This window comes from Otolemur garnettii, unplaced genomic scaffold (assembly GCF_000181295.1).
Source record: "Otolemur garnettii isolate 467f Iridium unplaced genomic scaffold, OtoGar3 scaffold00018, whole genome shotgun sequence".
Lineage (NCBI taxonomy): Eukaryota > Metazoa > Chordata > Mammalia > Primates > Galagidae > Otolemur > Otolemur garnettii.
The window spans coordinates 18,382,037-18,407,725 of record NW_003852413.1 but is presented as its reverse complement, the minus strand read 5'-3'; the positions used below and the strand labels follow the sequence as shown (position 1 = coordinate 18,407,725).

Sequence of the window (25,689 nt, the reverse complement as noted above, 5' to 3'; positions counted from 1 at the left end):
CATCTCTCAGGGTAGTGGCAGCCATCTCTCTCTCAGTTTGTTTCATGCCATCTCTCAGGGTAGTGGCAGCCATCTCTCAGGGTAGTGATAGCCATCTCTCAGGATAGTGGCAGCCATCTCTCAGGGTAGTGGCGGCCGTCTCTCAGGGTAGTGGCGGCCATCTCTCAGGGTAGTGGCAGCCATCTCTCTCTCAGGTTGTTTCTGGCCGTCTCTTGGGGTGACACTGCTGTATCCCCAGCTGTCTTCTTGGGTTCTCTCTTTCTCAGATTGCATCAGCTGATGCGGCAGGGAGAGACAGGGCTTGAACCCAGACCATGGAGTCACACAGAGACTTTGTCCCCCTGAATGGTTTGGCCCTGCTATCCCTATCAGGCTCTGTTGGGAACCCCCCTTGCAAGCCTCCAGGCTCCTCATAGCCCCCGGAGGCTCATGAGCCCTGAACAAACTTGCCCAGAGAAGGTGCTTGGGTTTTCAGTTCCTGTTTGTCCCCCTAAGAAATGTACCATTGGGACAGGAAAAAGAGGGGTTTTATTTTTATTTATTTTTTGAGATAGAGTCTCACTTTGTTGCCTTTGGTAGAGTGCTCTGGTGTCATAGCTCACAGCAACCTCAATCCTCTTGCTTCAACCTCCCAAGTAGCTGGGACTGCAGGCACCTGCCACAATGCCTGGCTAGTTTTTCTATTTTTGGTAGAGACGGGGTCTTACTCTTCCTCCGGCTGGTCTCAAACTCGTGAGCTCAAGCAATTCACCCACCTCAGCTCCTAAAGTGCTGGGATTACAGACATGAGCCACTGTGCTCAGCAAAAGAGGGGTTTTAAAGACAAGTAGACTCTGGTTTCAGTTGCTGGCTGCGTGGCATGGGCCAGTTATTCTGGAAAACAGGGATGAAAGTACGAATCTCAGAAGGCAGTTGGGAGAAAGAAACACAATAACGTCTGTAAAGCACCTGGCCTGCTGGTCAGCACACAGTGGGTGCTTAATAAATGACTCCTCTCCACCCTAGCCCCAAGGCCCCAAGCAAAACCTGACATGGGGTGCTGTGGGGGCACTGGCGGCAGCTGGTGGCGGAAGGCTCCTGCACCCCCCGCTCCTGCTGTCCAGCCTGGGCCTGTGGACGATACACACTCCACAGATGTTGTCATTACCCAGGGGCTTCTCTGCATGAATTTGTGGAAAATTTAATAAAGGAAATTAAATATCAGCTCCAGACAGCCTGTGGTGTGTGTATCTTCCGGAGCCCCTGGACTGTGGCATCTGCCACCATGCACCCTCTCCGTTTGCATGGGCAATAGGTACCCTTTGCCCCCTCCCCTTTCTTTGTCCCTTGCTTACCTGCCTTCATTTACACCTCGCTGGGTCCCAGCCCTTCCAAGGCTCAAGTTGCTAATGTGATTTTCTGCCAAGTTTCAGAAACCCTCTTCTGGGAAAGGCAGCTCCCAGAACAGGACTTCGGCAGGGACCTGTCAGACCCGAGGGGGTCTCCCTGAGGGTGCGTAGCAGCAGGGGCAGGGGGCAGGGAAAGCCCCTCCTTTTTTTTTTTTTTTTTTTTGAGACAAGTGGCTGGCTGCTCTTGGTGGGAGGGGATGGCATATGCCCATGCCTGATGGATAGGGCAGATCTGACCCTGAGGACAGCTCTGACTTCTGTGGATTCTATGTTCTAACAGCAAAGTCCACAGAGGGCTAGGAGCTCTTTGGTGGCTTTGGAAAGACGACAGGGCTGCTGTGAGCACATCCTTTTCTTAGCACTTGTGTGTCACCAGTTTTCTGTGCATTGTCATCCTCGGCATGACAAAGGAGAGACAGAGGGAGGTGCTAGTGGGTACCCCCCTTCTTAAGCCAGCTGCTTTCCAACATCTGTCTTCCCTTCCTTCACTCACACACAGTGATGGAGCCAAACTGACTCCCCAGCTCAGGTTTCTAGGCCCTGTCTCCTCAGGACTAGAAAAGGGTGCATGGGGGCTTTGCCGTCTGTGTGCAGAGAGCTGGGGGACCAGCCAGTCCCCCATTATGGGCTGGGAACCTGTCTGTAGCTTTAGCATCTTGCCAAACTGCACATGCAGGAAAGAGGTAGTTCTGAAGTTAGGTAACTTTGAGCGAGTCTATTTTCCTATGAAATCAGGAACAGATGCCCTTCCAGCTCTTCCTGCAGGTGACCTGGTGTTTGGGCTGAATGGAAACCTGGTGGACATGAGCACGAGGGCACCTCTGTGAGCCCCACACGTTTGCACGCTCAGAGGGGGCATCCCGTGTGATGTGGAGGTTCAGTTGTCCAACAACACGGAGTGATGGGCAGAGCATGGGATTCAGGGAGGGACGGACAGACAGAGCTTCAGCTTGGAGGTGTTGCCGCAGAGCAATGCCTGCACACAGTAGGGCTCCACACCGGGAGCACTGTGAAGATTTCTGCACCGTCCTGGCCACTGCTTGGTGCTGTCCTCATAGAGCTGCTCATGTCCAGTGGGCGCAGGGGTGTGGCCATGTGGGAGCCTCACCTCTGCCCCTCTCTCCTGCCCCAGAAAAAGAGCAAGGTGCACTACCACATCGCTGTCATCATCAACTACCTGGGCCACTGCATCTCCCTGCTGGCCCTCCTGGTGGCCTTTGTCCTCTTTCTGCGGCTCCGGTGAGAAGGCCCTGTACTGCCCTCTTCTGTCCCCACCCAGAGCAGAGTGGAGAAGTAGATAAGGGAATGGGCTGGGGGATGGCCACTGGATTGGGGGCGCCTGGCTGCCCGTGGTGGGAGAGAATGGCACATGCAGAAGTGTCGGGTCTCTTGGAATCGGTGGCAGAGCCTCTCTGCCCCTCCCCAGTAGCTAGCTGCTGGGGGCCAGGTGGGGAAGGAGGAAGCCCAGGCCCACTTTATGTCACCCATACCCAGACTGTATCCTTTTGGGGTGATGGGGCAGATAGAGCCATGGAGGTAGAGTAGCACTCCCTTTTCAGATTTGAAAGTGCCTGGACCCCAACTCTGCTGCCAAGGATGCAGGTTGCAGGGCCAAGAATGGGGGTGGTGTGAGCAGGGCTAATGCTCAGGGAGCATGGGCTGCGTGCCAGGTGCTGTCCCCAGGAGCTTACATCTGGGTGGGCCGAAAGTGGGAAGGGCCCTGGGGACATTAGGAGAAACTTCCTGCCACCTCCGGTGTGACTTGGCCAGGCAGTCCCAGTCTGCCTCAGTTTCCCCACCCATACATCTGGGCTGGAGCAGCACTGGTGGCCTGTGCCTCATCCACTCTCCTGTCACTCCTGTCATCCACCCAGAAGCATCAGGTGCCTGCGAAACATCATCCACTGGAACCTCATCTCAGCCTTCATCCTGCGCAATGCCACCTGGTTCGTGGTCCAGCTCACCATGAGCCCCAAGGTCCACCAGAGCAATGTGGTACGTCCTGGGGACAGGGGGAGGGGAGGGGGCCACACACAGGTCAGAGGAAGAGCCAGGAGGGGTTGGGCGAGGGACAGGATGTGCACCCCATCCTGCCTGAAGGAGGCCCCAGGCTGGGGTGGGATGTTGCCCCTCCCCCATTGCCAGCTCTGGTTGGGGGTGACAGGGCTGGTGCAGACTGGTGACAGCTGCCTACAACTACTTCCACGTGACCACCTTCTTTTGGATGTTTGGCGAGGGCTGCTACCTGCACACGGCCATCGTGCTCACTTACTCCACCGACCGGCTGCGAAAGTGGATGTTCATCTGCATCGGCTGGGGTGAGCTGCATCTCCGGCCCGCCTGGGCTGTGGCTGGGGGCCTGAGAAACGGAGGCCGGGTGGGGGTGGAGCTTGCACCATACCCCTCTGCCTCTCCTTGGGGGTAGGCAATGTGTAGTTCCAGGTCAACCCCAGCAACCCCAGCACCCCCTTCCCAAGCCCTGGGCTGCCCCGAGGAGGGGCTCTGTAACAACCTGTCTCTCCCCCAGGTGTGCCTTTCCCCATCATTGTGGCCTGGGCCATTGGAAAGCTGTACTACGACAATGAGAAGTAAGCCACCTGCTTCCCCTTCTCTCCTAGGCCCAAGCTCCTGCCTCTTCTCTGACACTCCCTAAGGAGTGGGCCAAGCCTGCTTTCCCCTCAGGACCATGAATTCTGCATCTATCTTGGAGGGAGCTGGGGGGCGGGACGCCATCAAAGGGATTCTGATGAGGGCAGCTGATAGGCAGGATCCAGCCTCCTTTATCCGCCCCTGACTCATCTTAGAATGGCCTGGGAAGCTTAAAAAAGTACCGATGCCCAAGTGTCACCCCAGAGTGTTGGCTATAACTGGTCTGGGATGCGACCAGGAGGGAACTTAGATTTTTAAAAAACTGTCTTGGTGATTCTGATGTTCATGTAAGATTGAGAAAGATTGAAAACTACTGTGTGTATGTGAGAGAAAGAGGGAGAGGGGGAAAGGTGGGCATAGGTAGCCAGGGGAGGCATCAGGATTGTTTGTTTGTTTGTTTGTTTGCTAAAGAGATGTTCTCAGGAATCCCCTTCCTGACTGGGGTCCAGGCAACCTCCATCACAGTGACAAACCCTCCTCTCCCCCACAGAGGGATGGGGCCTCCCCAGTCCTGCTGTCTCTCACCAAGTTTGCATAGCCGGTGGGGGTAGGGGCAGCTGGGCAGGAAGGCTGTGCCCTGAGCAGGAGCCTGGTCCGTGATGGTGCTGAGCCTGCAGGGGTTTGTGTGGGCACTGGAGGAGGTAGAAAAACAGTTTCAGAAACTGTTTGTATGTGCACATGTGTGTGCATGTGTGCATGCACGTGTGTGCTTGTACTGGCCAGTATCTTGGAGGGGAAAGCACTCCTGGGCTGAAGAAAATGGGTCTGAGCGGCTCTGACGCTCCATCTAGTGGTGAGATGCTGACATCACAGCAGAAGGGACCTGGGTGTCAGAACTTACAGACCAGAGGCCTGAGGACCGGACCTGGCCCCTAGATAGCTACATTTGGCCTACATCCAGAAATCAGAAATGAGAAAACTTGATTTTTTTCGTCAACCTTTAAAAAGTCAAGAGGTTTGACTAAAAAATCCCAATTTCTGGCTTAGGAGGCACCATGAGATCTAGCCACTGCATGTCTATGCGGACACAGGGCTTCCCACAGACCTCCCTGGGAAGGGCTTGCTGGCAGGAAACTTAGGAAAATGCAAAGTGGGTCTGTGCAAGCCTCCTCTCAAGCTTGATCAGGATGCATCTAAAGGGATGCAGGCAGAGATGCTAACTGGGGGTGCAAGACGACGTGTGTGCCGCACCTCTCTGGCACCCCAGGGGCATGCTAAGCCTCAGCCACAGCCAGGGACCACTGGGGGAAAAGGGAGAGCAGTGGCATGTGGGGCCATGCCTGTTTCTGGACCCTTTTGTGTCTACATCTCACAGAAGATGCTGTCCTCTCTGCATGTGGGACATCTGAGGCACCACAGAGGGATGGAGTGGCTTGATCTGCTGGGGTTGGAATTGGGACACCCACATCCTGGCCTCTGGCCCAAGTCCCACCCTGGCTGGGCACTGCCCCTCCCCCATACCACTGACATGGCCCCAGATGACCCGACCTGGCCCTCTCCTCTGTGGCCTTTTAGGTGCTGGTTTGGCAAGCGGCCTGGAGTGTACACTGACTACATCTACCAGGGGCCCATGATCTTCGTTCTGCTGGTAAGAAGCTGGGAGGGGACAGGAGACAGAGTAAAGTGAGGGGGTGGGTGGTGCATCAGTGCTAACTGTGGACAGAAGGACCTTCTGCCTGAAGGAGGAGGTCACCCCAAGGGTGGGTGCAGGCCAGGCCTGTGTGCAACTGCTAACGAGGAGGAGGGAGAGCAGTGGGGACTGAGAGGGCTGAGGTCCTGGCTCCCTCCATGTCAGTCACCTCTCACCCACACTGTCCTGCTGGTACGCTCAAATTGCAGATCAATTTCATCTTCCTTTTCAACATCGTCCGCATCCTCATGACCAAGCTCCGGGCATCCACTACCTCTGAGACCATTCAGTACAGGTGACTGGGTCCTTCCTCCCCTACCCTTGGGGGCTTCTGAGCAAGGGTCCCCTCCCCTAGGCCTGGCAGTGCCTCCTGAAACCCCAGCTCCCACCTCAGACACTCATGAGACCGGCCAGTCCCTTCCCAGCCCCGGCTCTCCCCTCCCGGCTGAGCTGTGACTGTGGGCCTCCCCGCCTGCCCTGCCCCCAGGAAGGCAGTGAAGGCCACTCTGGTGCTGCTCCCACTCCTGGGCATCACGTACATGCTGTTCTTCGTCAATCCCGGGGAGGATGATGTCTCCCGGGTCGTCTTCATCTACTTCAACTCCTTCCTGGAATCCTTCCAGGTATGGCTGTTCCCCTCTGCCTGCCCTGGAAGGGCCACACCTGTACCTCGTGGGGGGAGGACACTGGGGAGCAGAGGGAAGCCTTGAGGCTGGATGGGGTGACAACCTGTGCCCAGTCTCTGATGGCCTTGTCTGTCCTCCCAGGGCTTCTTCGTGTCAGTGTTCTACTGTTTCCTCAACAGCGAGGTGAGGACCTGGAGCATGGGACTGGGTTCAGGGTGGCTGAGGCCTATAGGGACTTCGGACTGTCCAGAGCCCCCTCGTGCGCTCGGGTGCACTCTCCCCTTCCTCTCAAGTCCCATGGGGATGCTGCTGGGCACTCCAAGTGGGTCCCTGACACCTGTTCACTTTGTTGCTACAATGCAACCACTTTTTTGCTCTTTGAGGCAGTTTCCTTGAGGCCCCAGGGCTTCATTCAGTCTCCTCAATGAGTCTGGGAAGAACAGGAAAGGCTGAGCCCAGGGGCAGGGGACATGGGTAGGTTGAGAGTAGGGATTCTTCGTGGTAGAGGCTGTCTAGTGCCCTTGTGTGGATTAGAAAGAGGCGCCACCCAGGGCTGGTAGGTTTGAACCCAGCCCCGGTTCGCTAAACAACAATGACAACAACAACAAAATAGCTGGGCCTTGCAGCTACTTGGGAGGCTGAGGCAAGAGAATAGCTTAAGCCCAAGAGTTTCAGGTTGCTGTGGGCTGTGTTGCCACAGCACTCTACTGAGGACAACATAGTGAGACTCCATCTCAAAAAAAGAGGTGCCACTTCCTTGGGACGCTTGAGAAAATTGTCCCAACAAATATCAAATCAACAGCATTACTGATATGAGTGTTACCACCTGTGCCCTATGCCCTGCCTGCCTGGAGAACTGCTCACCTAGACAGCAGCCCTAGGCTCAGATGTGCCCTGCCCTATGCCCACAGGTCCGCTCTGCCATCCGAAAGAGGTGGCACCGATGGCAGGACAAGCACTCGATCCGTGCCCGGGTGGCCCGTGCCATGTCCATCCCCACCTCCCCGACCCGCGTCAGCTTTCACAGCATCAAGCAGTCCACAGCAGTCTGAGCTGAAGATGATAGCCAGGCTCCCTGGCCACCGTCTGTGGAGGTGGCCTGCTCCTTCTCAACCCCTCCCAGCCAGGCACAGCCGACACACAGCCTGGGAGGGCCACCCTGTACCCCCAACCGAGCTGGAGTTCCAGATTGTGAGAGCAGCCGGAGCCTGGGCCATGGGATGAATGGACAGTCACTCATAGGACTGGGCTGGGCCCAGGGCCTCTGGAGGAGGGAACTGGGAATGAATGGAAACTACGGCCGCACACATGTCCCTCCAAGCTGTCTTTTCCAGAGCACAAAAAGGCCAACCCACCAGGGACCTGGGGCTATCCTCAGCAACTGCGGGGTGGCTGCTGCCCAAAGGACATCATGGGAAACTCTCATGACAGCATCTGAGTCACCAGATGATGCCTCCGGGGATGCTGCCTGACCACAGAGAGCCCAGGCCAGGTGCTCAGGAGCCCTGGAGATATCATCATCACACATCGGGCCACATCACTAGAAACCACTCCCAAGCCACCGGAGCTTCAACAGCACTGTGGCACTGCCACCAGAAATGCCCTGCCTTGCTGCCTTGCACCCTTTGTTGTTTACTACGCTGCAGGCCAGGCTGGCTTCCCCCACAGACTGTGGACAGCACCCTGGCCCTGATTCCTATTGCCCCTGCCCCCAGGTGTTTCCCATTTGTGAGCAGGTGAGGGCTGGGAGGCAGACAGAGCAACCTGTGAGTAAGAGCCAGGGTGCCCAGCCATGGTCAGTCCCCCTTTGGAGTGGGCAAAGAGCTCCTGGGGGCTCCTAGTCTGCCAGCTTCAGTGCCCTGACCCCTGGGGCAGAGCTTGTGGCCCTGGATGGCCTCAGGGGCAGGATCCACCAGGTAGTCAAAGATAGGAGAAGGCCACCATCTTCCCAGGTGCCTGGAGCAAGACAAGTGGCTCTTGGGACAGCCAGCTGGCCAGCAGATCACTGACAGCCCCCACTGGACCCATCCATGTCCAGAGTGATTGGATAGCCAGAGTGGGACTCACGAAGGGTGCCCCTAGGAGATGAGAGTATGGACTGTAAGGCGGGAGCTAAAGTGAAAAATAATATTTATCTTTTCAACCAGCATTTGTAAAGGCCTGGACTCTGCTGGGGCTGGGTAGGGAGGGTGCCTCAGAGAAGTGAGGGCCATTTTTCAGCTTTCAGAGGCTGCTGTGTGGCTGAGAACCTGACACTACTTACACCTGTCAAGCATGGGGTGCTTGATGAGCCCCTGAGGGCTGGCAGAGGGTAAGGGCAGGGGGTCTTAGAGGAAGCAGGGGATCTGGCCAGGGCCCAGTTAGTTAGGGGCAGCCTTTTGTAAAGAGGTCAGCTGTAGGGAGAGACAGGCCATGGATTAGGGATGTTGGGGGGAGGACCACAGTAGGGGTAGCTTGGGCAAAGGAGGAATTGGGGTTAGGAAGCAGTGAGGCTGGACAGGCCTGAGTGCTGTCTCAGCTTGGGATCCCCAGAAGCAGACCTTGACACAAGGGTTCTGGCACACACTTGAGGGAAGGGGAGCACAGGGAGGACCGGGGGAGTGAGGCTAGGCTGGGAAGGCAGCCAGGAGAGGGTGGGTGGGTGTCACCACACCACTGTGGACTGTGGACAATAGCCCTAGGCTCACTGGGGGAGCTAGGGAGCCAGCTGGAACTCCCAGGGCGGGGAGGCATGTATTTATCCACCAGTTCCTGATAGTCACTGGTTGAGGGCTGCTTCCAGGTGGACATTACCCGCCCTGTACTGCCCATGTCCATGTGGGCCACAGAGAAGACCAGAGTTCCCTGGCCCAGCATCGCTCAGGTTGGTGGAAGCCACATGTGCCGCATGGCAAGGGCAGGGAGCTGTAAGTGGGACAGCAGAACTCTGCGGGGGCCCCATGCAGCCAGGGCCTCGCCTCTGGGGCTCTGACCAGGGAGGAGGACCACCCGGGGCCAGAGGAGGATCATATGGTGGGGGGAGGGGGGCGTGTGCTCGTGTGCACCTGGGTGTCTGGACACCAGGAACAGACTAAGATGCATGTGGTGCTGACAGCTCCTGGCGGAGGATGGCGGGTGGGGTTCTGGGTCCCAAGAAGAGCTAAGGGTTTCCACACAGGGTGCCCTGCTCTGCCAGTGCCCAAGTGCTGTGCCCAGGGCATGACAGAGGTGAGCTGATGGCTTCCGGGACAGCTTCAGGAGAAATGGGGAGAAGCCCAGCAAAGGATCCTAGCTGAGAGGGGTGACCAGAAGTGACAAGCAAGCTGTAGATGGCCACAACTGAGATAGCTTTCTCCACTCTGCCTCACTCCATGGAGGAGAAGTGAGTGAGACTTTCCCTGTATGGAGTGGGTAGCACCGGGGGGCTTCCCAAGGCTGGAGGGGTCTGAGGAACTGGGGGCAGCAGTGAGGGGGCTGCACAGGCAAGAGGTGCCCTTTCTGCAGGTGTCTCCCAGTGCTCTAGCCAGCAGCCCTCTCAGGCACCTCCTGGGCACTCACCACTGTGTTGGGTCCTGGGCGGGGAGTGAGCCAGGGTAGACACCAGTGACCTCTGTGGGACTCAGAGTGTCTGGCTCTGGAAGGCTGTGGGAGGACACCTCCAAGGCAAACCTAGCAGTCATCAGAGAAGCTGAAAGGGGTGTCCCTGGGCAGGCAGAGTTGTTCCAGAGAGAGCCTAGGGGCCCCCCATCTGGAGACTTTGAGGACAGATTGGCTCCTTCAGCGCACAGCTGGGAACATCTGAGCCCCCAAATCTGCAGCCCAGAGGCCAACAGCTCAACTTGTCCATGGCAGATGTGTGTTCTGGGCTTCTGCCAGGGGTCAAGACAGGGCCCTAGGCCAGGAGTCTGTGCCATTCTGCTCTGAGGCTCAGCTTGTCATCTGGCCCTAAGTACAGGGCTCTTGTCATCCCTCCAATGACTGAGGTCTTTGGGGCTCCATGTTGCAAGGCAACACCCATGAAGCAGCTCTGAGACAAGAGTATCAGGGTCTCAGATGGATCTGGGACATGTCCCACATGATAATGGGACTGGCCCAAAGGTGGCCCAGCCAGCATCCAGCTTCATATCAACACCTCCTTCCCTTCCCCAGCGTCCAGACACCCTCCACCCTTAAAATGATGCTCCTCTTCAAACAGTGCAGTCCAGGCCACCAGAGTTCACTTTGGGGTTCCCTGCACCCAACCCGGGTTCTGTGCAGCCCCTGCAAGGGTGCCACTGGCCCCCTGACTTTCAACTCACCTGCCTGCACTTGGCCCAGAGGCATTGTTCCACCAACAGCAATGCTGACCATTATTGATGGTTTACTAGGATCCGGGCACTGCTAAGCCCACCCCGCTCCATGGTAATCTCATCTCCGCATACTGCCCTATGAGGCAGGGTGCTGTCATCCCCATTTAACAGATGGAGGAAATGAAGCTGAGAAAAGTTAGAGACCTGCCGGAGGGCACCCAACAGAGGCATGGCCAGATGACAAGTCAGGGCAGCCTCATGTGGGCTCCATGGTGTGTGCCCTACGCAACTGGAGGTCCCCATAAGGTTACCCTCCCTCCCCAGTGCCTCTTCCAGTCTCCTCCCCAGTGAAATTCCTGTGAGGCACTAGCTGCAGATGAAGCAAAGCGCAGGCCTCTTCCCTAAACCCAAAGTCCAGGCCAGTCCCAGCTGCCAGCCTACCTATCCTCTGTCCTAGCCCTGTCCCAGCTCCACCTTAGGGCATCACCTCCCACCCCCACCCCCAGCCCACCAACCCCTGAGGGTCCTGAGTTAAGAGAAAGGTCAAGAGAGGCCTGGGCTGTGCATATTTTTCAAAGCCCTCAGTGTGTTGAAAACACCAGTGAGATCATCATCGGGAGAAAACTCCCAGAGACCACCCTTGCCACCAGACTGCAACCCTGTCCCCGTCTCCCTCCAAAGGGTCCTCATTGCCCACTGCCCATTGAGCCAAGGCAGCTGGGGGTGGGGGCCTCCTAGCTCCAAAGGAGATTGGGGGGGCACAGTAGGCCTCAGTGAAGGTGGGAGGGCACAGAGGCTGGTTCTCTCATTTCCTCACCTTCATTATGAGGCAGAGAAGGAGCAGGTGGTGGTCTGACCCCTTCTCAGGTCTGTACCATCTCTAGCACATGCAGCTGGGAGGTGCTGGGCAGGGAATTGAGGGCAGGTGAGGAGGCCAGGTGACCCGGACACCTTCCCTACCCTTCCCAAGACCTGCTGCCCTCACTGCCCTGGGCAGATAAAGATAATAAATGCTCCAGGTGCTATCTAGGACCCCAGATAGAAGGCAGGGAAACTGCCCTTGTCTTTCCCTGAGAGCCCAGGCCACAGCCAAGGAGGAAGAGCAAGGGTCCCAGAGCAAGGGTGCCACCCAAGAAAGTAGTCACATCTAGAGTCTGGGGGGCGGGGGCAGGGATGCAAGGTCCTGGAGCAGAATTATGGCCTGGATACCAGCCACCCACGTGAATGCACCCACTAGGGCTCGAAGTGGCACAGGGATGGGCAACACCAAGGCAGAGGGGCCAGGGAGGGGGGGGTTCCTGGAAGCAGAGCTTGAATAGACTCCCTCCCCCAAAAGTCTTCAGTTAGCCAGGTTCCAGGCAGAGGCTCAAAGAGAATTCCTCGAGCCCTGGGGCTTCTGGAGCCCAAGAGGAGTTCAGGGAGAAAGGGCAGCAGGGCCCCTGCGGGTCTGACAGGGCCCTGAAGAACCAAAATGAGGCTTGTCCTGAGGACAGGGCCACTGGAGGGGACTGGCATTGGTCCTTGTTTTTGTTTATGTAATTGTGGGAATATACACATAGCATCAGACTTCATCATTTCAACCATGTTAAAATGCACAATTTGGTGGCTTTAAATACATTCACGATGTTGTGCAACTGTCACCACTATCTAGTTTTTCTTCACCCCAAATGGAAACTCCACACCCACCAAGCAGTCACTCCCTAGATCCCCTCCCCAAGCTCTGGCTGCCACAATCTGCTTTTTGTCACTTTAGATTTACCTATTTCAGATATTTCCCGTAAGTGTCATCAGTCATACAAATTTGTCCTCTTGTGCCTGGCTTCCTGTACTTAGCATAAGGTTTCAGTGTTCATCCACACTGTAGCATGTAGCAAAACGCCATTTCTTTTTAAGGCTGAATGATACTCTGCCGCAATGGATACAGCGCCCCCTCCCTTCACCAGCTGGTGGACATTTGGGTTCTTTCCACCTGTTCCAAGTTACCGTTAACAGTGCTACTATGAGCATTCATGCACAAGTTTTCTTTTGAACACCTGATTTCACTTCTTTTGGCTAACTATCCAACAGCAGAATTTTCTGGGTGGTACACATATGATAACTGTGCTGAAGTTGATTTTCATAGCAACTGTATGACTTTGTATTCCCACCAGGGATGTATGAGGGCTCCAGTTTCTCCATATCCTGGACAAAACTTGATAGTGTCTGGTTTAGGGGATAATAGCCAGGCTAGTAGGTGTGTTGATCCTCAGGTTTTTTGTTTGTTTGTTTTGTTTTTTTGAGACAGAGTCTCAAGCTGTTGCCTGGGGTAGAGTGCCATGGTGTCATCATAGCTCACAGCAACTTCCAACTCTTGGGCTCAAGCGATCTTCTTGCTCCAGTATTTTCTATTTCTTTCATAGAGATGGGGTCTCACTCTTACTCGGGTTGGTCTGGAACCCATGAGCTCAAGCAATCCACCCGCCTCAGCTTCCCAGAGTGCTAGGATTACAGGCGCCAGCCAATGCAGCTGGCAATCCTGGGGTGGGGGTAGGGGTTTGTTTTGTTTAGGCTTTTTTTTTTTTTTTGAGACAGAGTCTCACTGTGTCGCCCTCAGTAAAGTGCCATGGTGTCACAGCTCACAGCAACCTCAAACTCTTGGGCTTAAGCCATTCTCTTGCCTCAGCCTACCAAGTAGCTGGGACTACAGGCACCTGCCACAACACCCGGCTATTTTTTGGTTGGAGTTGTCATTGTTATTTAGCAGGCCCAGGCTGGGCTCAAACCCACTAGCTTCAGTGTATGTGGCTGACGCCCTACTCACTGGGCTTTAGGCACCAAACCTAAGATCCTTAGTTTTTAAAAGATCCAAGATTCCCAGCATGGAAAACAGCCCCAGGAAGGACATGCACACCAGTAGCAGCTGGGGCCCCAGAAGAGTTTTATTATCATGGGCCTCTGTAAGGGGCTGCCTGTCCACAATCTCTGCTGTGCACAGCAGCTGTATGATTCAGAGAGGTGCACCCAGTTGGACACTGCTGTGCTCCATGGTGAGAGCCTCACAAGCCAAGCCTCCCTCCCCTAAACACTCTCCAGACCAACTGTCCGTGGGCAATGGGAACTCTCAGAAGGTGCAGCTGGCAGCCTCCTCCTGACCCTGACCATGTCTCCCCTCACCAGCTGGTGGTTCGATCGCCAGTCAGTTGTATTCATTCCCTAATGTGTTTCTGACAGTTCGCTTGCCATTGTAATTACCGTTTGTAATCTAACTAAATGTTACATTAATGGATGAATCGGAAGAGCACACACAATGCAGATGAGAAACACGATGTTTCTTATGAAAATTGAGTTGAGTGCTTCAAAGGACACCATATAAATGAGTCACAAAAACATTGCTGTCCAATTAAGTGTGGGTGAGACAAATGCCAAAAACTGGGAGGCAGAGGATTGTCAGAATCTAGATGCGTTTCCCTTTGCGGACCGCTTTACAAGGTCCTTTAAGCTTTGAAGAATCCAGGCTGGTGTTGGAGACGGTAGTTCATCCATGTGGATTTTCCCAAGGAAGATGACTCAGAACTGCAAGGATGGACCTATAATAGAAGGGGAGGGCTTCAGGTCAGTGAGTGCAAACTCACTCAGAGGTCAGAATAACATGTGTATTGTGGATTAACTTGTGTCCCTCAAAAGATATGTTGAATTCCTGACCCCTGGTACTTGTGAACATGATCTTATTGGGAAATAGGGTCTTTGCAGCCGTAATTAAGATGAGGTCACTAGCCTTTCGGACAGAGATACCATCTTCCACTAATTTGCCAACATGACAAACAAAGGGACAGAGGAGAGGCATCCGATTCATGTTCTTTTAGAAAACATAGAGTTATTCCTTTGGCCACATACATGCAAATCTACAAGAAAGGTGACATAGACATAAAGGGAATGGGTACTGTTCAAAGAGGCATGCCACACAAATGTCACCATGGCAAAATAGGAAGAGTCTACAATGTTACCCAGAATGCTCCTGGCATTGTTGTAAACAAGTTAGGGCAAGATTCTTGCCAACAGAATTAATGTTCGGGTTGAGCATATTAAGCACTCTCAGCGCTGAGATAGCTTCCTAAAATGTGTGAAGGAAAACGATCAGAAGGAGAAGGAAACCAAAGAGAAAGGTCCCTGGCTGGGTTCAGCCGCAGCTCCAGCCTACTCCAACCAGAGAAGCTCACCTTGTGAGAACCAACAGAAAGGAGCCTGAGCAGCCGGAACCCATTCCCTATGAATTCATGGTGTAATAGGCAGACAGCATAGCACACCAGAGGACCAAGAGAACCAGCTGAAAGGGAGGCGCTGGAACCTATTCCCTATGAATTTGTGGCATAATAGGTAGACTGGCATAGCACACAGGAGGACCAAGAAATCCAAGAGAACCAGTTAAAGGGGGGGATAAGGTGCTGGAACCTATTCCCTATGAATTCATGATGTAATAGGCATAGCAAGTTTTGCCGCATTTAATGGAAGGTGCCCCTGAGCTGCTGGAAACTTTTTCGCTATGAATTCATGGCATAATCGGTGTAAAAAATAAAAGGCTACTATGACAAAATAAAGATGAGGTCACTAGGGTGGCCCCAATTCATTATGACTGGTGTCCTTATAAGAAGAGAAGAGACATAGGGGCAGAGAGAGAGAAAGCCATGCAACACTTAGGCAGAGATCAGAGTGATGCAGTGGCAAGGCAAGGAGGCACCAAGAACTTCCAGAAGCTGGGTAAGGAAGGATCCCACCCAAAGTCTCCGAGGGAGCATGGATTACCAACACTGTGCTGGACTTTGAACTTACTCATTCACCTTGGGCTGCTATAACAAATACCATGGACTGGATAGCTAAACACTAACACTTATTTCTCACAGTTCTGGAGACTAGGATGCTCAAGATCAAGGTGACAGCTGATGTGGTGCCTGGTGAGGGCTCTCTTCCTGGTTTGCAAACGGCCACCTTCTCACTGTATCTTCACATGGCCAAGAGAGATCACCTCTCCTGTGCCTCTTTCTATAAAAGCACTAATCCCATCAGGAGGGCTGCGCTTCCTGACCTAATCCAAAGGCCCCACCTGCACATATCATCACACTGGGGGTTAGGCTTTGACATATGAATTTTGAGGGGATACAAACTTCTAGTGCATGGCAGACTTCTGACCTTTAGAACTGTAAGAAAATAAGTTTCTGTTGTTCTAAGCCACCCAATGCAGATAACATTGGAGTTGAGGCCCGAATGACAGACAGGCCATGGATGGCAGGGGCTGCACCTTAGGGCAGAGCAGCAAGGCTGGATTGGGGGCTGGGGCTGAGGTGGTCTTGGAGGTGGCGAGGAGGGGAGCACAATATTGTGCAGAGATTCTCTGGCTGTGGCTCCCACCTTTTTGGCACCAGCTCCAGACACCTGGGCCACAGCCCCAGGGAGAGGTGCCCTGACTTGAAACAGTGATCAGATCAAACTGAGGGTGCCAGCTGCTCTGCTGGTGGCTGGTGACAAAGCACAACTCTGTCACGGGTGTTGTCACAGCTTCAAAGAGAAAAGGAGCAAGCACCAATTGGTGCAGTGAGGTAGCACAGGACCACTACAGTCAGTGTGGAGAATGTGGGAACAATGGAACCAAGATTGACACCTTCAGCCTCCAAATCCCCCCATTCTGTTTTCCAGGGGCCCCAAGGTGCCTCCCATATACACCAGTTGCTTTGATAACCTCTTTCCTCAACTCCACCCCATTGTGGGTGGCCTGGAGAAGCCTGGAGAAGAGGTCCTGGGTACCCTGTGGGAGAGGTGCCACAGAGTTGGTGGAGACCTGCAGAGCCAGGACCTGGGGCTGCTGACTTCAAAGCCAGCTCTCACTGTTATTCAAGTTCTCTTTCTAGCCAGTTCTCTCCTGGCTTCAGGGAAGTGACTATGAGATGGACTCAAGAGTCTGCTTGAAATGTTGGGGACAGACAGCAAAATCCAGAAACTTAAGCAACACAAGAGCCCCCAGACTTCTTAGTGTGTCAGTTTGAGCTTGTCTGAGCCCCAGTTTTACTCATCCATGAAGTGGGTGTATTAGGGTAAGGTTAAGCTGTTGTAACCAAGAGACCCATGATAAGTCAATGGCTGAAGAAAGACCATCTCTCTCTCTCCCCATCTGTCTCTCCCTTCCTCTCCTTCTCTCTCCCTCACTCTCTATCTGCCCCTTTCCCTTTCTCACTCTCCCCTCCTTCTCCCCCAAACAGTCCACCATGAGCATCCCAGGCTACTGCTCTGTGCAGACCCCCAGGGACCCAGCTCCTTTCACTTCCTTTCTCCCCATTCTTTAGGATATTGTCTTCATTACCATAGTCAAAACCACTTCACTGGCCTTATTCTTACTCATGAGAAACAGAGACAGTGGACAAGGAGCCCCTCAATCTTTCAGCCTAGGCCGCTAATGTTAGGGGATCACACAATTTCTGCTTTATTCCCCTTAGCAAGAACTCAGTCACACAGCCGTCCCTAACCACAAGGGAGGCAGAGGAAGAGTCTTGATCATGTGTCTGGTAGAAAGGGGGACCAATTTTGAAGGTTAGCTTGTACCCTGAGGCTGGGTGGGTATCCCAACACCTCCCTGCAGCTGTACAACAAATACAGATAAAATCCCCAGCACTGTGACGTGTTCAGCAAGTCCAAGCACAGTGGCTCACTCCTGTAATCCTAGCAGTCTGGGAGGCCAGGACAGGCAGATCACTTGAGCTCAGAAGTTCAAGACTAGCCTGAGCAAGAGCGAGATCTCATCTCGACAAAAAACAGAAAATTTAGGCTCAGCACCTGTAGTTCAAGCCGTTAAGGCACCAGCCACATACACCTGAGCTGGTGGGTTTTAATCCAGCCCCAGCCCACCAAGGAACAATGACGGCTACAACCAAAAATAGCCGGGCCTTGTGGTGGGTGCCTGTAGTGCCGGCTACTTGGGAGGCAGAAGCAGGAGAATCACTTGAGCCCAGGAGTTGGAGGTTGCTGTGAGCTGTGATGCCATAGCACTCTACCCAGGGCGACAGCTTGAGGCTCTGTCTCAAAAATTAAAAAATAAAAATAAAAATAGAAAATTTAGCTGGGAATTATGGCAGGCGCCTGCAGTCCTAGATACTCAGGAAGCTGAGGCAAAGAGAATCACTTGAGCCCAAGAGTCTGAGATTGCTATGAACTATGATGATGCTATGGCACTGTACCCAGGGCAACAGAGTGAGACTGTGTCTCAAAAAATCAGAAGGAGGAGGAGGAGGAGAAGGAGAAGAAGAGCTCAGTGACATGAGCTCAGAGCACCAGGGGGTTGTAGAAACTCCCTGGTCCAATATTCTCATTTCTTTGCAACTGAAGAAACAAGCCCTTACAACAGAAAGGCACTGCCCTGGGTCACCCATGATAAGGGGCAAAGCTGGTCCAGAATCTGGTCTAGGCACCCCTGACCCCATTCTCCACCTCTTATTTCCAATTACCTGGTCTAGCCCTCCTGGGCCCAGGCAGAAGGCAGGACCTGGGGGACCTCTCTCTACTGTGGCCAGAGTTGGGGGCCATGATCCTGGGAGGGACTCTGTGCCCAGCTTTGTGACTCAGTAGGTGTGGCCCTGGTTTCCAGGACAGGCGGCCAAGCTGCTCTGTGACAAAAGGCCACACCCACCTCCTGGGAGGAAAACTGGGCTGTGAACAGCTGCCACCTCAGGAGGACGCAGCAGGTGGCTGAGGAGGATGGCGCGCCTGGGTTTCCTCCTCCCCGTGGGCTTCCTCCTCCTCAACAACATCATGGCCCAGGGAGAGTATGGCGTGGTCCATGTGGTGTCGGAGAACTGGAGCAAGGACTACTGTGTCCTTTATAGCTCTGACTACGTCAACCTGCCACAGGACCTGCGCCACGCCCCGCTCCTGCCCCTACACCTTGGCACCATGGCACCTTGGTGCCCGAGCAAGGACTCTTCCCACCAGGCCCAGCCTGGCTCCCCTAGCCAGCGGCCCCTCCACCACACCACTGCCATGGTCATGAGGGGCAACTGCAGCTTCTACGACAAGGGCTGGCTGGCTCAGGGCCAGGGTGCCCATGGGCTAATCATCGTGAGCCGGATCAGTGGGCAACAGTGCTCAGACACCACCCTGGCGTCCCAGGACCCCCACAAGCCCCTGCCCGACCTCACCATCCCTGTGGCTGTGCTCCGCTACACCGACATGCTCGACATCCTCAGTCATACTTACGGGGACGGCGTGGTCCATGTGGCCTTGTACGCACCCCCAGAGCCCATCATGGACTACAACATGGTGGTCATCTTCATCCTGGCTGTCGGCACCGTGGCCGCTGGTGGCTACTGGGCTGGGCAGACCGAGGCTGACCAGCTGCAGCGGCACCGGGCCCGAGGAGGAGGAGGGGGACCTGGAGGTCACAATCAGCCACAAGCAGCAGTGGCCGAAGGGGCCCAGGGGCCCCAAGAGGAAGAAGAAGATGAGGATGCGCCAGTGGACTTCACGCCAGCCATGACGGGTGTGGTGGTCACCATGTCCTGCTCCATCATGCTGCTACTCTACTTCTTCTATGACTATTTCGTCTACGTCATGATTGGAATTTTCGGCCTGGGTGCTGGCACTGGCCTCTACAGCTGCCTGGCCCCCCTGGTGCGCTCCTTGCCCCTGTGGCAATACCGGCGGTCCCTGCATGGTCGCCGGGCCTTCCTGCAGCCACCCCTGCTGATGCTGGCTGGCCTGTGCATGCTGGTGACCATCCTCTGGGTTGCCTACCGTAATGAGGACAGCTGGGCATGGCTCCTGCAGGATGCGCTGGGCGTGGCCTACTGCCTGTTTGTCCTGAGACGGGTGCGGCTGCCCACACTCAAGAGCTGCACCTCCTTCCTGCTGGCCTTGCTGGCCTTCGACGTCTTCTTTGTCTTTGTCACTCCCCTCCTCACCAAGACTGGTGAGAGCGTCATGGTGGAGGTGGCCATGGGCCCGGCGGAGTCCTCTCGCCGAGAGAGGCTGCCCATGGTGCTCAAGGTGCCCCGGCTAAGCTTCTCGGCCTTGACCCTCTGCGACCAGCCCTTCTCCATCCTTGGCTTTGGGGACATCGTGGTCCCCGGCTTCCTTGTGGCCTACTGTCACCGCTTTGACGTACAAATCCATTCACACCAGGTCTACTTTGTGGCCTGCACCATGGCCTATGCCGTGGGCCTGCTGGTCACTTTCATGGCCATGGTTGTCATGCAGATGGGCCAGCCTGCCTTGCTCTACTTGGTGTCCAGCACCCTGCTCACCAGCCTAGCTGTGGCTGCCCACCGCCAAGAGCTCGCCCTCTTCTGGACCGGTAAGGGCAGAGACAAGCTCTGCAGGGCTCTTTCATCTGACTCCGAGCAGGACCCAGGGCATGCAGCAGATGCCCACATGATCAGAGAGTCTGAGGGAGCCACCAATCAGGGGCCAGGGGACTTAGACAGCAATACAGGGGAAGACACAGCTGACATTGTCACCATATCTGAGGATGAAGCCACCAGCACGGATGGCCACAGTGACAGCTCTGAGGGCTGGAGTGATGCCAATGTGGATCCCCAGGAGCTTCCCTCTGTTTCCCCTGCAGCCTCAGAGCTGATGCCATTGATGCCTCTGCTGTCCCAGCCTTCGGAGCTGGGCCACACCCACACCCAGGCCCGAGACGCCAGCTTGCCCTGGGCAGGGCTCCACAAGAGAAAGGGCTTGAAGCTGAAGAAGAGCGTGCTAACCCAGGCTCCCTTATGAACTGGAGCCCCTGGACATGTGCCCCTGACAGGGCTGGTAGAACACTGCAGAGCAAAGCCAGGCGTGGCTACAAGAAATCGGGGCATTAAAGAGATTCCCTATCTACCAAAGCAGCCTCTTTTTGTCAGTTGTGAAGAAACAGTGGCCACAGAATAAGTTTCTGTAGGGCCCATAGGGTCCTTAGGAGTAGGCACCACCCTAAGATGGTGCAGAAGGGAAATTGAGGCTCAGAGAGAATGCAAGACTTGTCCAAGTTCAGGCAGCAAAGTCAGGATTTGCATTCAGGGCTCACTAGGCAGCTATTTCCCCTTTCCTGGACTGTTTATATGACCCCCAAGCCAGAGCAGCAGCTCCTTAGCTGTCAGACAGGGCAGACATGCCCATCCCATACCTACCACCCACCCAGCCTCACTGCCGATCTCTTCCCCCTGCTCAGGTCCAGAAGAACTGTGGCTGCTCCCCGACCTCTTCACATCCTCACCCTCACTCTTCGCACGTGCTATTCCCTTTGGATGCCCTTCTCACCCCAGGCAAAAATACTCCAACCTGATTCCCTGGTTTTCTAGAAAATTCCTAAGCATCCTCCACGCCTCAGCTCACATTCATTCTGCTAAACATCTCTGCCCAGGGCATCCCAAACAGAACAGCAGCACCAAGCCAGAATGTCCCTGCATTCATGCACCCACTTCATCCACAGACACTGAGTATGCCCCTGCTGTGTGCACCACTGTGTAGTAGGCACAGGGGAGGCTCCCCGTCTAGCTGGGGGAAGGGCAGGGGTGGAGGATAGACAAAGAGAATTGCCCTCAGAATTGTCTGAAAGTGGGGACAGGAGGGGTTGGAGAGGTCAGCTGAGTGGAAGGATTCAGGAGACCATGGCTGTAGTTCCCTCACTGTCTCTAGATGATGGTCATGTCTCTTTGGGCCTCAGTAGTCTCACCTGCAAAATGGAACTATAATGACCACATCCATCTGGAAGCAGAGGCATTGAGAAGATGACCTCCTGAGGACCCTGTAGGTTTTTAGGCAATGTGGTATATTTATGTGTTGCTTAATTGGGACAAACTCTGGGGTGAGGGAAGGCTTCCTGGGGGAGGCTGAGTTGGAAAGGAGGAAGTGCATCCAGAGAGGCGGTGTTGTACAATGGTTAGGGCTCTGCAGCTGGGCTGCCCACTGGAAATCCCAGCCCTGCTCAGTATGTCACTGAGCAAGTGACTTAACCTGTCAGTGCCTCAGTTTCCTCTTCTGTGAAATTATAGGACCCACCTTCGGGTCATTAGGAAGTTTGAATGGGTTGGCTTGTGTCAGGTGATGTCACGATGCTCTGCACATAGGAGGACCCACAGGAATGTGAACTAAGTTTATCTTTCTCCTCTTTACAAAGGCCTTGCAGAACCCCAAAGCTCCTATAAGACCTTGGGGTTCCAGCCCCACCACCCCTCTCTCTCCGCCTCACCCTCCACCAAAGCACACACTGGTCCCACCATGCCACTCACCCTCCACAGGGCCTCCTACAATTTTCTTTCTGCCTAGAACTAACTTTCTTTCTTTCTTTTCTTTTTTTTTTTTTTTGGCTTGGGCTGGGTTTGAACCCACCACCTCCAGCATATGGGGCCAGTGCCCTACTCCTCTGAGCCACAGGCGCTGCCCAGAACTAACTTTCTGTTCAGTAGAGTGAGAGCTTCAGGACGACCGGGACCTCATCTGCCTTGTTCATCTGTGTATAGGTGCTTGATTTGTTAGAGGAATGAATGAATGAGTGAATTAATGAGAGGTTGATCCAGCCAGAACTGTAGAGGAGCATGGGACTCCACAAGGAAAGACCCTGCTGCCCAGACCACCCCACCAGGTTCCTGCAGGGCACTAGTGAGTAGATGTGACACTGTGGGGTCTGGACAGGCCCCAGTGGGAGTGAGGGGCTGTGAGGTAGGGCAGGAGTGGGTGTCTCAATGCTCCAGCTGCTGGGGTAGAAGCACAGCCCCACAACAAACAGCAGCTGAAGGCATGGGCTAGGCGAGGGAAGGGCAAAGGACCCGGCCAGGCTGCAGACCTGAGGTGCTGGCAGCCCCTCCCCCTGGAGCCAGTGGCCATCTGGCCTGGACAGAGGGGACTCCACAGGCCCTGGCCCAGCCTCAGCCTGTGCAGCCTCCCTGCTGCTACCTGCGTCACTAGGCCTGCCGGGGGCAGCTACAGCCTCTGCCAGGCCTGAGGGGAAGGGCCAGACAGAGCCGAGGCTTCCAGAGTGGGAGTTCAGGACGAAAAGATCACCTCTCCCCCAAGAATGTGCAGCTGGCCTCTGAAGGTGCAGGCCTGGAGTCCCCTGAGAGGGGCTGACTCCTGCCCCCAAGGAGGAAAGTCTTGAGGTGTGTCCAGTTGCACCCCTCCCCATGCATGCAAGGGCCTGATGGGGAGGAAGGATAAGGAGGGCCTGAGTCTGCTCTGCTGTCTCCACCCCTCCCTCCCCCCTAGCTTGCTGCTTGGTGTGTAGGGAGCAGGATTGAGGCACTCACAGGGTCCTGAGCCCAGTCCTAGGGGTGACAGCAGCCCAGGTGTCCAGGGACCACCCCAGCCCTGCCCTTCGCCCTACTCCTCAATGGGACACCATCCTGGTCACCCAAGATTGGCCCTTACCTTGCAGTGGCCACAGCCACATGTGGGGGGCCCAGCTCCAGAGTTCCCATAGGCTTGTCAGGCCCTGGATGACCCACTCTGAGGGCTGCTTCCCTTTCACCATCTGCACCCCTCACTCCCTCCCAGACAGCTCCCCCAGGGCAACTGCCATGGCGTACCTGAGTCCTACTCCCAGGAAGTCCACATTGAAATAGGGGGACACGTATTCTTCATGTGACTGGAATAACTACTGCATTCCCCCCACACCCCACCCGCTCCAAGCTCCTCCACCCTACTCAGGAAAAGAAGTGTGGGAGGCAGGGGATGGCAGGACCCTTCTTTCCCTTCCCCGGAATGTTCTTCAGCAACTCAGCCCACTTCACAGATGGGGCAGGCAAGGACTCCAGGTCTACCAAGCAGCCTGAGGGGTTTAGACAAAGGTGCCCAAACATGGCTACATGTCAGAATTTCTGGGACATCTGCCAAAATACAGACTCCTGGGCTCCAGCCCAGTAGATTCTGATTTGGCAGGGGTAGAACCAGGCATCCGGAGTTTTGAGGGACACTCCCAACCCCAGCCCAGGCTGAACACCCTCAGAGTCTGGCTTCACTCTCTTGTCTAGCTGGGCCAGGAGGAGGTGGGGAAGGCTTCAAAGTACAAGGGCGCCCTGTCCTGCTTTCCACCCTGACACACTCTTTCAGCCTGGAGCCTGCCTGACCATGACCAAAGTCTCAGCCTCCAGCCTACTCCCCTGGTCAACCCTGGGGCAGGAGGAATTGAACCAACTTTCCCAGCCAACCCATCAATTTACTGTCTCCTGTCCCTAGACCTGTGATTTTCAACCAGTGTGAACAATTTTTAAAGATCGTTAATTAAATTACTTTTACAAGAAGTTCAAAGCATAGTAAGTATATTCTCTCTCTCTCTCTCTTTTTTTTTTTTTTTTTTTGGATCAACATAATTTAAGTGTGTGCAGAAGTTTGACAAATGCCCTGTCTCTGGGCAACCTCTGTCTTCCTTTGTTCACCCAACACTGGGCCTGGCACATGGAGGTGCTCAGTAAGCGAGTCTGTGAGATGGACGGGTCCTCCCTACAAGCTGTGAGCCCCTGGGGATGCAAACGTTTCCTCATTATAAGATGGGTGTTAAGAACTCACTGCCTACCCTTGAGGGCTGTGGAAAGTATTAGACCCCATATGTATATGTGCACACACATCCATGTGCACACCCACAGTGCACCTGTACTGAACACACGCATATCCTGGTATACATTTGCACACACACACCTGGGCTGTAACCTGTAGCTGCTGTTCTCTTTAGATCCAGCCCTGGGCCCAGGGGAGGGGAGTGCTGACGCTGTATTCTCCTCCCCAAAGGCCGAGGTTTTCCAGCTCCCTGCCTCCAGGCCTATCCCTTTCCCCGCTTTAAGGACTCACTGCCCACCGGCTCTGAGGAGTGCGAAGAGCTAATAGCCTCCTGGGGAGCCTCAGCTTTCAATCCAGGGAGGGGGACATGGAACTGAGCTAGACAGTGACCCAGCACCTGGTGGGCTCCACCCACCACGCAGTCCGTGGCAGTGCCCGGAGGGAGGCAGAGCTGCAGCTGGCTTCTGTCGGTCCACTGGCTCCCCCTACTGGAGACGCTGCCGCCACCTCCTCTTTCCTTCTGCTCTCCTGACCACGTCTCAGCACCTGCTTCCCGGGGAAGCCCGACCTGTGCCAGGTGAAACCTCAGATGGGACCAGGCCAGGAATAGACAGACTCCAAGGCCACATCCAGGACTCCAGGTGACCCAGCCCCAGTGCTGGGGCTGTGTTTCTCTCAGGTCACCCAGCATTTCTTTTTGTGGTCTTGGTTAAAATTCTAGCAAGTATTCCATAAGTCACAGCCTTGTTTTTTTATGAATAGTTAATAAAAAGAGTTTGGTGCTGGAGCTTCTGGATTCCTGAGAAAGTGAGAATAAGCAATGACCCATGAGATGCTCTAATCCACAGATGAGAAAAGGAAAGCCCAGAGAGGGTCAGGGCCCACCCAAGGTCACACAGCAATGGGACACCAGAAATAGAGCAGAACTTTGGGCTCCTGCCTCACTGCCCAGTACCTGGGACAAGCTCTCGTTTCAACACACTCCTCTGAAAACAGGCCTCCCCCAGGAAAACTCGGGGTATCCCTATTCCTTTGCTGTCTGCACCCTTGGTAGATATAGCCCTCTGTTTTCCTTGGGAAGTGCCTGTATGTGTTGGTTAATTAAGGTTTATGATTTCAGCATCAAGCCCCTCCCCAGCTAGACAGGAAGGACACAGCTGGACTCTGACTTGGGTTCACAGCCCAGCATTGATTTCACTTGCTGTGTGATGCTGGCCAGCTGAGGTTATCTGTCTATGCTTCCATTTTCTCATCTGCAAAATGGGCTGCTGAGACTTACCTTGTGGTTTGCTGTAAGGATCAGACGAGCTAAGGTATGTGTATGAACAGCTAACATTTGCCAGGCACTTGTGAAAGGTCAGATATTTGCAGTGTCTCATTACATGAAGCCCAGGTTTAGAGCAAGTTTCCAGGACAGCCTGCAGCACGCATCTAAATACAATCTTTCCCAAAGGATCTCCCGGAGATGGTGCCATTCTCTTCCCCTGGCCTCCCTTGCCCATGACTGCTGGGATGTGCTGTGTGGGTGGCTGCCAGCTGATGAGGAGGGCAACACCGCAGGGGTTGGTGCCATTCTCTTCCCCTGGCCTCCCTTGCCCATGACTGCTGGGATGTGCTGTGTGGGTGGCTGCCAG

At 54.7% G+C, this 25,689-nt stretch overlaps 2 protein-coding genes across 4 annotated transcripts in view; both read left to right on the top strand.

The window, feature by feature from the left end:
• The window catches only part of CRHR1 (corticotropin releasing hormone receptor 1), a 47,894-nt gene extending 40,549 nt beyond the window's left edge, over positions 1-7,345 (top strand). For 2 of the 3 annotated variants that reach the window (XM_003786230.1, XM_003786229.2), the window contains 9 exons: positions 2,521-2,627; positions 3,263-3,383; positions 3,553-3,706; positions 3,916-3,976; positions 5,553-5,625; positions 5,877-5,962; positions 6,155-6,290; positions 6,435-6,476; positions 7,205-7,345. In XM_003786230.1, the coding sequence (XP_003786278.1) occupies positions 2,521-2,627; positions 3,263-3,383; positions 3,553-3,706; positions 3,916-3,976; positions 5,553-5,625; positions 5,877-5,962; positions 6,155-6,290; positions 6,435-6,476; positions 7,205-7,345 (921 nt within the window). The remainder of the gene's footprint in view (positions 1-2,520; positions 2,628-3,262; positions 3,384-3,552; positions 3,707-3,915; positions 3,977-5,552; positions 5,626-5,876; positions 5,963-6,154; positions 6,291-6,434; positions 6,477-7,204) is intronic. The other variant, XM_003786231.1, reaches the window with a different exon arrangement.
• Positions 7,346-18,274: 10,929 nt separating this feature from the next.
• SPPL2C (signal peptide peptidase like 2C) lies at positions 18,275-20,299 on the top strand. Its single transcript, XM_003786228.1, has one exon. It carries the CDS (start codon positions 18,278-18,280, stop codon positions 20,297-20,299), a length of 2,022 nt encoding a protein of 673 aa, XP_003786276.1. The 5' UTR covers positions 18,275-18,277.
• The last annotated feature ends 5,390 nt before the right edge of the window (positions 20,300-25,689 follow it).